The 14,008-nt window shown below is 42.8% G+C and overlaps 1 protein-coding gene across 1 annotated transcript in view; it reads left to right on the forward strand.

The window, feature by feature from the left end:
* The window catches only part of nnt2 (nicotinamide nucleotide transhydrogenase 2), a 41,279-nt gene that overhangs the window by 21,825 nt on the left and 5,446 nt on the right, over positions 1-14,008 (forward strand). The window contains exons 15-17 of the mRNA XM_085804650.1: positions 2,939-3,099; positions 4,489-4,668; positions 6,005-6,164. Coding sequence (XP_085660776.1) covers positions 2,939-3,099; positions 4,489-4,668; positions 6,005-6,164 — 501 coding nt within the window. The remainder of the gene's footprint in view (positions 1-2,938; positions 3,100-4,488; positions 4,669-6,004; positions 6,165-14,008) is intronic.

Here is a 14,008-nt window from a genome sequence, read left to right on the forward strand (position 1 = left end):
GAGACATTATAGAAATATCACTTTGTGAAGGCTCTTTAACATATATTTAGGTGTTTGTTTTGCCGTCTGGCCCCAAAATGTGAGAATTGACAAAAAAATCTGTAATTTCCAGGCTTGGCCTGGTGAGCAGCGGCTCATTTGCATTTAAAGGGACAGTGACACTGAAACCAGTCGTTCTGAACAGACAGAGCTGTGATGTTTGATCTTTGGGGGATTTTGACCGAAGCACGTCTCAGACATGTCTTTAAGACACCTGGGAACTATTTTAATTAGTGGGAAAGGGGCAGAAAAGGGGCAGAATTCGTCTCCTTTAAACTCTGATATCAGTGTAAACACGCTGAGCCTCTCGTCCTCCGGCTCTGAGTCTCTTTCATCTGGGTAAAGCCTTTAGAGATCTTCGGCTAAATCCAGACTCGCTGTTCTGCGTGTGTGTCTCAGCAGTCACATATTTACGTTGTAATGTGAATGATCAAGAAGAACAAATGCAAAGCTTTCTGGTGATTTGTTCTGGTGGGGGGTGGGGGGGCTGCATGGCTGTGGCTGCAGACTCAGACAGCTGATTGGAGGCCGGGGCCGTCAGAGTTGCTGCTGCGTGTTTTATCTTGTCACATTATTCCCCTGAACCTCTGAACACATGGGGAATTAGCTGATTCTCACGAAATCCAGATTTAGAAGGTGTCAGTAGGAGAATTTTTAAAATGCCCTTCTTATGGTCTGAACTAACTATAAAAATGAATTTTTAGAAGATGTTTGTTTAGAATATGTTTTAAATATGTCCTATATGTCCATTTACATTTTTTAGATAAAGTCCATAAAAAAAATATCATTACCGTTACCGCAACATAACATTACATTAAATATATGGTTAAAAATGTGAATTTTTGGCCATTGTTTAAGTGTAGTCTTATTACTCATGCTAAAAGCTTTTTTGTAATTTCCTTTTTATCTCTCATTACTGAAACATTTGTAATGATTTACACTTTCATTTATTGAATTGCTTCGTTAAAAGAGAATACACATTTTTTTATGTAGCAGGTATTAAATAAGAAGCGTTGTATAATATGTTTATACATTTTAAAACAAACCATGATAATAAGATTATTACTTGATTAATTCGTTAAAGGGACAATGAGGAGTTTTGGAAAAGCGAAGTGTTTTCCCACTACATTTATGAGCCTCCGCTCACCGTGAAATTCTTTGACCGGTGCAAGACAGACTCATGTTTTCATTCATCAAGAATTAAAGTCAGAGGTTGGAAGACGATCACATACCGTCGTAGTTCCCACCATAAACGGAGATTCATACGGCGGCGTTATTCTCATGACTCGCCACGAAACCGAAAGTAAAGAAACGCTGGTCGGCTCGCCCAGCATTTCCACCACCACTAATAATAACAAAATAACCATAGAGACAAAACCATAGATTTATCTAAAATGGACCATTAACAAGTGGCAACGTAGATTCATCCACATTAATATCAGACTTTTTTATAACCAAATAGAAACTCCTCGTTGTCCCTTTAAAAAACTCCATGTTGTGGTAATGAGAATGCCATGTTGTGGTAATGAGAATGCCATGTTGTGGTAATGAGAATGCCATGTCGGTAATGAGAATGCCATGTTGTGGTAATGAGAATGCCATGTTGTGGTAATGAGAATGCCATGTCGGTAATGAGAATGCCATGTTGTGGTAATGAGAATGCCATGTTGTGGTAATGAGAATGCCATGTCGGTAATGAGACTGCCATGTTGCGGTAATGAGAATGCCATGTTGCGGTAATGAGAATGCCATGTCAGTAATGAGAATGCCATGTTGCGGTAATGAGAATGCCATGTTGCGGTAATGAGAATGCCATGTTGCGGTAATGAGAATGCCATGTCGGTAATGAGAATGCCATGTTGCGTTAATGAGAATGCCATGTTGCGGTAATGAGAATGCCTTGTTGCGGTAATGAGAATGCCATGTTGCGGTAATGAGAATGCCATGTTGCGGTAATGAGAATGCCATGTCGGTAATGAGAATGCCATGTTGTGGTAATGAGAATGCCATGTCAGTAATGAGAATGCCATGTTGTGGTAATGAGAATGCCATGTCAGTAATGAGAATGCCATGTTGCGGTAATGAGAATGCCATGTTGCGGTAATGAGAATGCCTTGTTGCGGTAATGAGAATGCCATGTTGCGGTAATGAGAATGCCTTGTTGCGGTAATGCCATGTCGGTAATGAGAATGCCATGTTGCGGTAATGAGAATGCCATGTTGCGGTAATGAGAATGCCATGTTGCCGTAATGAGAATGCCATGTTGCGGTAATGAGAATGCCATGTTGGTAATGAGAATGCCATGTCAGTAATGAGAATGCCATGTCGGTTATGAGAATGCCATGTTGCCGTAATGAGAATGCCATGTTGCGGTAATGAGAATGCCATGTCAGTAATGAGAATGCCATGTTGCGGTAATGAGAATGCCATGTTGCGGTAATGAGAATGCCATGTCGGTAATGAGAATGCCATGTTGCGTTAATGAGAATGCCATGTTGCGGTAATGAGAATGCCTTGTTGCGGTAATGAGAATGCCATGTTGGTAATGAGAATGCCATGTTGCGGTAATGAGAATGCCATGTTGCGGTAATGAGAATGCCATGTCGGTAATGAGAATGCCATGTCGGTAATGAGAATGCCATGTCGGTAATGAGAATGCCATGTCGGTAATGAGAATGCCATGTTGCGGTAATGAGAATGCCATGTCGGTAATGAGAATGCCATGTCGGTAATGAGAATGCCATGTTGCGGTAATGAGAATGCCATGTTGCGGTAATGAGAATGCCATGTCGGTAATGAGAATGCCATGTCGGTAATGAGAATGCCATGTTGCGGTAATGAGAATGCCATGTTGCGGTAATGAGTGTTTAATTGTTGGTCTGACTGTGTTTGGCTGAAGGCGTCCTAGACTCCGCCCCCCTGATGTTGCCGGGGCGACACATGATGAACGCCGGGCTGATGGCGGCGTCGATGGGCGGCATGGTGCCGTTCATGCTGAGCTCCAGCTACGGCACCGGGATGGGCTGTCTGCTGGGGGTGTCGGGCCTCTCCACCGTCATGGTGAGTAGTATTATGGGCTGTCTGCTGGGGGTGTCGGGCCTCTCCACCGTCATGGTGAGTAGTATTATGGGCTGTCTGCTGGGGGTGTCGGGCCTCTCCACCGTCATGGTGAGTAGTATTATGGGCTGTCTGCTGGGGGTGTCGGGCCTCTCCACCATCATGGTGAGTAGTATTATGGGCTGTCTGCTGGGGGTGTCGAGCCTCTCCACCGTCATGGTGAGTACACTGCAAAAACTCAAAATCTTTCCAAGAATATTTGTCTTATTTCTTGTCAAAATGTCTCATTTCTAGTCAAAACTAATCTCTTTCCACTTAAAATAAGACTCATCACCTAAAAATGAACTTGTTTTTAGATCATTTTCACTTGTTTCAAACTAATTTTCACTTGAAATAAGTAGAAAAATCTGCCAGTGAAAGTAAGTTTTTTGTGCTTGTAATAAGGAAGAAAAACTTCAGTCAAAAACTTCAAAACTTCAACTATCAGATTTTTCTACTTATTTCAAGTGAAAATCTGCTTGAAAGACGTAAAAAGTGTCTAAAAACAAGCTGCTTTTTATGGGATGAGTCTTATTTTATGTATAATTAGATTTGTTTTGACTAGAAATGACATTTTGACTAGAAATAAGACAAATATTCTTGGTAAGATTTTGAGTTTTTGCAGTGTAGAGATAAAACTAACTGGATGGATGGATGGATGGAAGGAAGGAAGGAAGGATAGATGGAAGGCAAGGCAAGGCAATTTTATTAGTATAGCCCGTTTTTACCACCAGTTTGTCTCAAAGGGCTTTACATCCCATCATAACAACATCCTCCACTGAGGAAAAACTCCATAGAAAACCCTTTTAACAGCTTAATGGGAGGACTGGATGGCAGACTGGTTCATAGGAAGGGATGGATGGAAGGAAGGAAGGATGGAGGAAGGGATGGATAGATGGATGGGTGGAAGGAAGGAATGATGGATGGATGGATGGATGAATGAATGGGAGGATGGATGGATGGATGGAAGGAAATAAGAATGGAAGGAAGGGTGAAAGGAAGGAATGATGGATGGATGGATGGAAAGAAGGAGGAATGGAAAGAACTCTCTATCTATCCACCCATCCTTCCCTCCTTTCCTCCATCCCTCCCTCCATCAGTGGCGACCGGTAGCTCGGCCATCTTGGATCCGTTGTGTCGTTGTAAATCCAGTTTCTCTCATCGGTGAAGTTCCTGAGAAACGTCTCATTGGTCAGAATGAATCCGACTGGACTCGTTCTGATTGGCTGATTGGTTTCCCTGTGTGTGTGTGTGTGTGTGTGTGTGTGTGTGTGTGTGTGTCTCTGTGTGTGTGTGTCCCTGTGTGTGTGTGTGTGTCTCTGTGTGTCCCTGTGTGTGTGTGTGTCCCTGCAGGGCGTGACGCTGACGGCGGCCATCGGCGGCGCTGACATGCCGGTGGTGATCACGGTGCTGAACAGCTACTCCGGCTGGGCGCTGTGTGCTGAAGGCTTCCTGCTCGACAACAACCTCATGACCATCGTCGGCGCTCTGATTGGCTCCTCCGGCGCCATCCTCTCCTACATCATGTGTGTGGTGAGTCTCTGATTGGCTCCTCTCCTACATCATGTGTGTGGTGAGTCTTTGCAGGGTCAGCCCCTGGCATAAACCCTCTATGTGGTTGTTTAGGGCCACAGCCGTTAGGTGGGGGGCCACATGATCAGAAAGGTACCGGGGTTCATCAAGTCATTTAAACATCCTGAGGTCTGCACGTGCAGCTATGAGCTTTATATGTAATGTGAAGTCAATATTCAGCTTCTTTTATCTCACATTTGAGACATTTGGTGAAAACAGAACGGCAGAATGACAACATTTGTGCTCAAAAAGCAATCTGACAAAATGTCATTTTAGACTTGTTTTCTACACTTATCTATTACTGTATTCATATCCTATTTCAAGCACCAAAACAGTTCATTCTCATGACTGAAGGAGTGTTTTCACAAGGGATTTGACATTTTTCAAAAAGCAGACCTCAAATTTCCAGCATTTGTCCTAAATTATTTCTTTCTACAGTGTTCTAGGACAAACTGGCCTCAGTGTGCTTACAGCGGAGGTTCTAATATTTAGACATAAAACACTTGAGTATTGTTACATCTGCAAGTATCTTAAAAAGATAAATTTAAGAAAATATGTAAAAGTGGAGAAAATGGCCTCAAACCTCAGAGGCATAAACACGTCTGTATTCAGTTTTAACCAGTGATTTGGTCCACAAACTAAAATCTTGTTTAGGGGGCCACCAACATCCTAGGGCCGGCCCTGAGTCTCTGATTGGCTTCTCTGGCGCCATCCTCTCCTACATCATGTGACGGACGTCCAGACGGAGCTCAACCAGACCACTCGCTCATTCCTGAGTCTGAATTCTTCTCCTTCTGCTTCTTTTTTTTTTTTAAACATATGTTTATTGCACATTTTGTTACTTTACAAACAGTGAACAACATGAAACAAGAAGGCACATACAAGAAAACAACAATAATAATAGCAATAATAATGATGAAAATAAAATTAATAAACAAATAACTGAAAGAAGGAGAAAAAAAAGGGAAAGGACACTAGATCATTGCATGTGTTAGAATCATGTTGGTAGAAAGATAAATAAATAAAACATAAGTAAATAAATAAATGAGTACATTTTTATATATATGTACACAAAGAGATAGCTACATATAAATGTATGTAGAGGTCTAAATGAGTATACTAAATCAAGATAAAATGAAAAGATAGATAAATCTTCTACTTCAATTTCATTTTTCTCAAGGAAATTACAGAAAACCTTCCAGATTTTAACTTGTCAGGCTTATTTTTCGTGATGTAGCTTCTCTTTTTTAAAGCCAAGTAGAAAGACTTCCCTTTTCTCCTCCTCCTCCTCCTCCAGGCCATGAACCGCTCCCTTCCCAACGTGATCCTCGGCGGCTACGGAACGACGTCCACAGCCGGCGGGAAGCCCATGGAGATCGTCGGCACTCACACCGAGGTCAACCTGGACCAGACCATCGACATCATCAAAGAGGCCAACAGTGTCATCATCACTCCAGGTAGGTCGCCATGCCACACCGTCAACAGGTGCAGCTCCTTAAAGGGATACGCCAACATTTTTTCTTTTTTTTCGTGTCTTGCCTCACTCCCGAGTCCATGACCAGCAGATAGACACCATCCTTTCCACTGTGCGTGCAGTAACCATGGAGATAGAGCCGTATCGCCGTAATTAGCTTAGCTCAAACACTGGAAGTGTATAGGTAGTGTTAGCCTGCCTCCACCTAAAGTCGCTAATTAGCTTAGCTCAAACACTGGAAGTGTATAGGTAGTGTTAGCCTGCCTCCACCTAAAGTCGCTAATTAGCTTAGCTCAAACACTGGAAGTGTATAGGTAGTGTTAGCCTGCCTCCACCTAAAGTCATCAGAGAAACTCTTCGTCTCAGAGCTGACAAAACTCTCCGGTAAGGCATCTTGAGCGGTCAAATGCCGCTAACGGGACCAGATCGGTCAAAACGGAGGGTTCAAGCAAAGACGCTTTATTTTGGTTCAAGCTAGCTACAATCGAGGGTAGGTTAGCTTCCTATTTCAAAGTAAAAGCACAAATTCTATCGTCATGGTTTTCTGTATGTAAAGGGCAACAGGTGTTTTATTTTGTGAAAGTAACCGGAAGTGTGTTGGTCACAACGGCTAGCTTGAGTAGCGCCGAATTCATCCGAAAAAAACAGCTGGTATTTAGACAAATTAACGACACACTGCTGATCTAAACGGCTACTTTCTCTCCTAAACATGTTTGAAATGTGGATAAAGTGAAATATTTACAGAGTTTAGAGCTAAAATGAAATCAGCTTCTGACTGCTGATTTCAGCTCAGGTAGGAGGCAGGCTAACACTACCTATACACTTCCAGCGTTTGAGCTAAGCTAATTAGAGACTTTAGGTGGAGGCAGGCTAACACTACCTATACACTTCCAGCGTTTGAGCTAAGCTAATTAGCGACTTTAGGTGGAGGCAGGCTAACACTACCCATACACTTCCAGTGTTTGAGCTAAGCTAATTAGCGACTTTAGGTGGAGGCAGGCTAACACTACCCATACACTTCCAGCGTTTGAGCTAAGCTAATTACGGCGATACGGCTCTATCTCCCTTGTTACTGCACGCACAGTCGAAAGGATGGTGTCTATCTGCTGGTCATGGACTCGGGAGTGAGGCAAGACACGAAAAAAAAGAAAAATGTTGGCGTATCCCTTTAACAACAGAGCGCTGGTCGTTAACGAACACATGAGCTCATCATCTGTCACCGCTGCTTGAGCCGCTCGGCCAGAACGCCTTTCACCTGCCAAGATGATGGATTATTTTTCTATCAGCTGGACGCGACTGGAAGAATTTTTATTGTTTATTCAATGGAATCAGATCAGAAAAATATTTATATTTATATTTCTGTCTTTTGTCCAAACATTTCACCCGATGGGAATGTTACAAGTGTCAAGTGTTGAAAGGATCTGAACTGATGCAGCAGAACTGCAGATAGCATCACTTTGTTCTGTTGATGCAACTCAGCTTTATAACAGCGTTGGCGCGATCACGCTAGTTGGATCTTGGTGGAGACACAGAGGCTTCGTTCAGCATCTCTGTTTGTTCAGAGAACAGACTGGTGTGTGAAATGTAAAAAAATCCTGTTTTTAGAGTTTCAGCTACAGCTCAGGTATCAAACTGTGACTGACTGATGGACGATAAAAACCGTTACACCTCCAAGACGGGTTTTTCTACCGTTTGGTGGTAATTTAAACTCTGGCCCTTTAACAATAGCTTCTTCTGTCTCCTTCTGTGAACTCTGTGGATCGTTCTGCACCTCAACACTGTCAATCCATCAACACTCCTCACTCCCGAGTCCATGACCAGCAGATAGACACCATCCTTTCCACTGTGTGTGCAGTAACAAGGGAGATAGAGTCGTATCGCCGTAATTAGCTTAGCTCAAACACTGGAAGTGTATAGGTAGTGTTAGCCTGACTCCACCTAAAGGCGCTAATTAGCTTAGCTCAAACACTGGAAGTGTATAGGTAGTGTTAGCCTGCCTCCACCTAAAGTCGCTAATTAGCTTAGCTCAAACACTGGAAGTGTATAGGTAGTGTTAGCCTGACTCCACCTAAAGTCGCTAATTAGCTTAGCTCAAACACTGGAAGTGTATAGGTAGTGTTAGCCTGCCTCCACCTAAAGTCGCTAATTAGCTTAGCTCAAACACTGGAAGTGTATAGGTAGTGTTAGCCTGACTCCACCTAAAGGCGCTAATTAGCTTAGCTCAAACACTGGAAGTGTATAGGTAGTGTTAGCCTGACTCCACCTAAAGTCGCTAATTAGCTTAGCTCAAACACTGGAGGTGTATAGGTAGTGTTAGGCCGAATTCCGATTCTCCCCTTAGCCCTAGCCCTTGGCCCTAACCCTTCGTTTTGCGCGTTCACGTGAAGTGGTAGGGGTGTCACGGAGATTTTTCAGGGGCACACTACGGACCGAGGGCTATGGCAAGTTTCCCAGAATGCATCTTGCGGCAACCGGCAGCTGTTTTATTTCTCACTGTAGCGCTGTTATTACGTCACTTTGTTAAGTTTTAATATTTTTTCATGAGAGAAAGTAGCTGTTTAGATCCCCAATGTGCGGTGGGTTTATCCACATGAGGCTGTTTAGACGTTTGCTCCGATGTTTTTGGGAGAAGTGAAGCTCCACCTGTGGAGCAGATCAACGGCTCGTCACGGAGACACCACCCGTCCAGAGAGCTGCTCGGCCGGCCAACCTCCGTCATCATCCCGGTAGAAAAGACAACCGCTAATTAACTTACCCGCAGGGTTTTAAAGGTTTACCGCCGCATAGTTACATTCTTTCTAGGAGATAAATGCTGGTTTCATTGATGAAATGTAACAATTGTCGCATTAATTTGTTTGAATTAAAAGTGAAGCTTCATGTGTTTTGGACACAGGAGCAGCACTGCCTCGGGGCTCTGGAGCCTACATACAGAAATCACCACATTTACATCAATAAATAAATGTTTTACAATGAACCAATCAGTCTTCATTAAATTTTATTTTATTTTATTAAGTTAACGTGGTTTTGAATAGAGGATTTGTGGCAAAAGCTCGTCACGTCTGCTTATGTGAAAGCCAGCAGAGACGACTGATGACGTATGTGATTGTTGAAGTGGTGTCCCAATTCATAGGGGTTGACTTTCAACCCTACTCCTTGTAGCTCCGTTTCAAGGGCAAGGGTTAAGGGCTAGGGGTAGGGGTAGGGATGAAAAATAGAATTGGAATTGGGCCTTAGCCTGCCTCCACCTAAAGTCGCTAATTAGCTTAGCTCAAACGCTGGAAGTGTATGGGTAGTGTTAGCCTGCCTCCACCTAAAGTCGCTAATTAGCTTAGCTCAAACTCAGCTTTATAACAGTGTTGGCGCGGTCACGTTAGTTGGATCTTAGTGGAGACACAGAGGCTTCGTTCAGCTTCTCTGTTTGTTCTGCTGAAGGCCGGAGAACAGGCTTATAGGTGTGTGAAATGTTTTTAAATTCCTGTTTTTAGAGTTTCAGCTACAGCTCAGTTATCAAACTGTGACTGACTGATGGACGATAAAAACCTCCGTTACACCTCCAAGACGGGTTTTTCTACCGTTTGGTGCTAATTTAAACTCTGGCCCTTCAACAATGGCTTCTTCTTCTGTCTCCTTCTGTGAACTCTGTGGATCGTTCTGCGCCTCAACACTGTCAATCCATCAACACTCAACACGTCGGCTGTCGGAGCGCCGAGCCGAGTCAGCATGTTGGACCGATGGAGCGCGCAGTGATTGATTAGAAGTGAGGAAGTGTGTGTGTGTGTGTGTGAAGCTTGGCGACCGACCACTAGAGGGAGCGGTTTGCCCACAAATGATCCCATATAATAAGCCACACTGCAAAAACTCAAAATCTTACAAAGAATTTTTGTCTTATTTCTAGTCAAAATGTCATTTATTGTCAAACCAAATCTAATTATACTTAAAATAAGACTCATCACATTAAAAAGCAGCTTGTTTTTGATACTTTTCTACCTTTTTCCAAGCAGATTTTCACTTGAAACAAGTAGAAAAATCTGATAGTGGAAGTTTTTCTTTCTTATTACAAGCACAAAAAAACTTGCTTTCACTGGCAGATTTTTCTACTTATTTCAAGTGAAAAAGTGTTTGAAACATGTAAAAATGATCTAAAAACAAGTTAATTTTTAGGTGATGAGTCTTATTTTAAGAAAGAGGAAAGAGATTAGTTTTGACTAGAATAAGACAAATATTCTTGGAAAGATGTAGAGTTTTTGCAGTGCACCTGGTTCCTATAGCGACACATCCATCCACGATGTAGTAGAGCACAAAGTGAGTGTGTCGGTGCGTGTTTGTCAGCGTTAGAGAGGGTTTGATTCACCGAGTGTGAGACGAGCCGCTGCGACAGCCGGGAGCCGGAGCAACAATGTGAAGAACTCAGACCGTGGCTGTTGTTGTGGACAGATGTGTGGTCCAACATGCTGCTCTGATTAGACAAACAGTGAGAAGTGGTAAAGAGCTATTGAGTCCAGACCCGGGACTTCTCCATGTGCTGCCAACAACACAGCAACACAGCAACACAGCAGAGAGCTCAGTCGTCTGGACCAGTGGTTCTCAACTGGGGGGTCGGGACCCAAAAGTGGGTCGCGGACAGCTGGTCAAAAAAGTAAATAATATTTAAAGGGACAACGAGGAGTTTCTATTTGGTTATAAAAAAGTCTCACGTTAATGTGGATGAATCTACGTTACATAAGGTACAATGCCCGACGAGGTGTCCATTATCAGAAATTAATGGACGAAGCGGAGGACGGTTGCTTCCGCGAAGTCCATTAATCTCTGATAATCTGACACCTCGAAGGGCATTATCCCGCTTATACCATGGTCACTTACCAGATAAATACATATTAAATCAATTACTTATAATTTAATTTTGTTTTCACCGTTAAAAGCATAACATACGTCTTTCACAATAAGCGGCTGAGTGGACTATTTAATAACTCTCGACGGCGATAAAAGAAAAAAAAAGAGGGACCCACTGTGACCACAGCGTGTTGCCATAGTGACTCTGCCACAGCCTGGTAGTTGATCAGTGAAGGGAGGTGAGGTGACGGCTTAAATGTTACGTGACACAAAGTTTTTCAGAGGTCCAGTGCTTCTTACCGCTGGTGTGTTTACAGACTCCAGTGCCGTGATGCGCTGAAAAAAAGTTGTTTTGGTCCGAGTGTCCGTTGCCGTGGTTACCAACAAGCGTTTGAGCCAGCGCAGTAATATTTAGAACGTAATCAGGCAATTTTACCGGAACATCTTTATGGGTGTCCATTATCACTTTTTAATGGACAGCTCGCAGCCAATCAGAATCGAGGATTCACCCAGACCATGGTATAACACTTGTTAATGGTCCATTTTAGATAAATCTATGGTTTTGTCTCTATGGTTATTTTGTTATTATTAGTGGTGGTGGAAATGCTGGGCGAGCCGACCAGCGTTTCTTTACTTTCGGTTTCGTGGCGAGTCATGAGAATAACGCCGCCGTATGAATCTCCGTTTATGGTGGGAACTACGACGGTATGTGATCGTCTTCCAACCTCTGACTTTAATTCTTGATGAATGAAAACATGAGTCTGTCTTGACCCGGTCAAAGAATTTCACGGTGCGGAGGCTCATAAATGTAGTGTGGAAACACTTCACTTTAACAAAACTCCTCATTGTCCCTTTAAGTAACAAATTAAAGTGCCTCTTTATTTAAAACAACAGTGCAGTTAAACATGCTGCCTTTTAAATTCTAAGGAAACGGAGGCCGACAGCCAACAGATTTGTTTCATTGTAGTGTGAAAACACTTTGCTTTTCCAAAACACCTCGTTGTCCCTTTAATGCACATCTGATGTTGGACATGTCTTTTATTTTGAAAAATAACTTATTTTGAAAGGCACGAGACACGTGAACACATGCAGTTGTAATGCTCCTCCTCACTTTCTGATTATTTGCTCCATTTGCTCTGAATGCAAAGATCTCAGTTTCTTATTAATGTGGCCTGATGCAGTGAATCTGGTTTTGTTTTGTGGGTCTTTATTTTGTGCAGTTTGATATTTATTCACTTTAGTGAACATGCTCTGAATGCAGAGATGCATTAGAAGTCAAATATATCGTTTTGTTGGTCTCCATTTTGTGCAGTTTGATATTTTTTTATTCACTTCCGTACATGCAGTTGTCATGGTAACTCCTCAGTTTCATTCATGTGCTCTGAAATGCACTTTGCTCAATAAAGAGAAAAATGAGTTTTTAAAGGCTTAAAAAAGAAAAATCTTGGTTTGAATTCTATAAAAGTGGGTCGAGACTTAATGACCATGGGACAATGTGGAGCCCAGAGTGAGACTAGTTGAGAACCACTGGTCTGGACTCAGGGCCGGCCCTAGGATGTTGGTGGCCCCCTAAACAAGATTTTTGTTTGTGGACCAAATCACTGGTTAAAACTGAATACAGACGTGTTTATCCCTCTGAGGTTTGAGGACATTTTCTCCACTTTTACATATTTTCTTAGATTTATCTTTTTAAGATACTTGCAGATGTAACAAAAACGAAATAATTTAGACCAAATGCTGGAAATTTGAGGTCTGCTTTTTGAAAAATGTCAAATCCCTTGTGAAAACACTCCTTCAGTCATGAGAATGAACTGTTTTGGTGCTTGAAATAGGATATGAATACAGTAATAGATACGTGTAGAAAACAAGTCTAAAATGACATTTTGTCAGATTGCTTTTTGAGCACAAATGTTGTCATTCTGCCGTTCTATTTTCACCAAATGTCTCAAATGTGAGATAAAAGAAGCTGAATATTGACTTCACATTACATATAAAGCTCATAGCTGCACGTGCAGACCTCAGGATGTTTAAATGACTTGATGAACCCCGGTACCTTTCTGATCATGTGGCCCCCCCCCCCCACCTAACGGCTGTGGCCCTAAACAACCACATAGAGGGTTTATACCAGGGGCCGGCTCTGGAGGGAGAAGGAGAAGAAACCGGTTAAGGACAACCAGCTCCATTAAGGGTTAATGCTGAACTCTGCAGCACCGGGGTCAGACAGCGGTGACACACACACACACACACACACACACACACACACACACAGGGGGAAGCAGCTCTTTGCACGCAAGAGAGGAGATGCACGCACAAGTTTTCTGTAGAAAAATGTTTGCGAGACCAATGACACGCTCTGGTTTAATCCGGCGAGGAGACTTGTGGTGGACGAGGACGGGGAGACGAGGACAGACCAGAGAACAGAGGAGATGAATAAGCTGCTTTATTGTTGTTGAACCCTCGGAGCTTCGAACAAAGAAAAACTGGATCAAATGTTGATTCATTCCAGCAGGATGACGATGATAAACAAGAAGACACATCCACAACTCCAGATAATACTATATATATAATACAGCAGATTACATTAAAGGGATAGTTCAGCATTTAGTCAAACTGACCCATCGCCATAACCCCTATAGTCATAGCAGCAGTAGGTTCGTTACCTTTAATTGTCGGTGCAAGCTGTTTTTAGAACGGTGGAGCAGAGCCGTGAGCTGCTCAGAGCTACGCTACGGAGGCTCATTATGGGATTTCTTGGTTTCCCTCATCAAACTCATCAAATACACAATCCAACAACTCCACAACGCTCTGGTGGACAAGTTGTGAGCTGCACATTCACCACGCTATGAGATAATAACACAACGTTACCACACAGAGTTGTTTTAGAGGGAAATTCATGCAAAACCACTGATGCACGTTGCCTTCAGGGACAGTTTTTCATCAACAGTCTCTGTATTTCCCTCTAAAACAACTCTGTGTGGTAACGTTGTGTTATTATCT

The sequence above is a fragment of the Trachurus japonicus genome, chromosome 3, assembly GCF_045865225.1.
Source record: "Trachurus japonicus isolate A0001 chromosome 3, Traja_1.0".
NCBI lineage: Eukaryota > Metazoa > Chordata > Actinopteri > Carangiformes > Carangidae > Trachurus > Trachurus japonicus.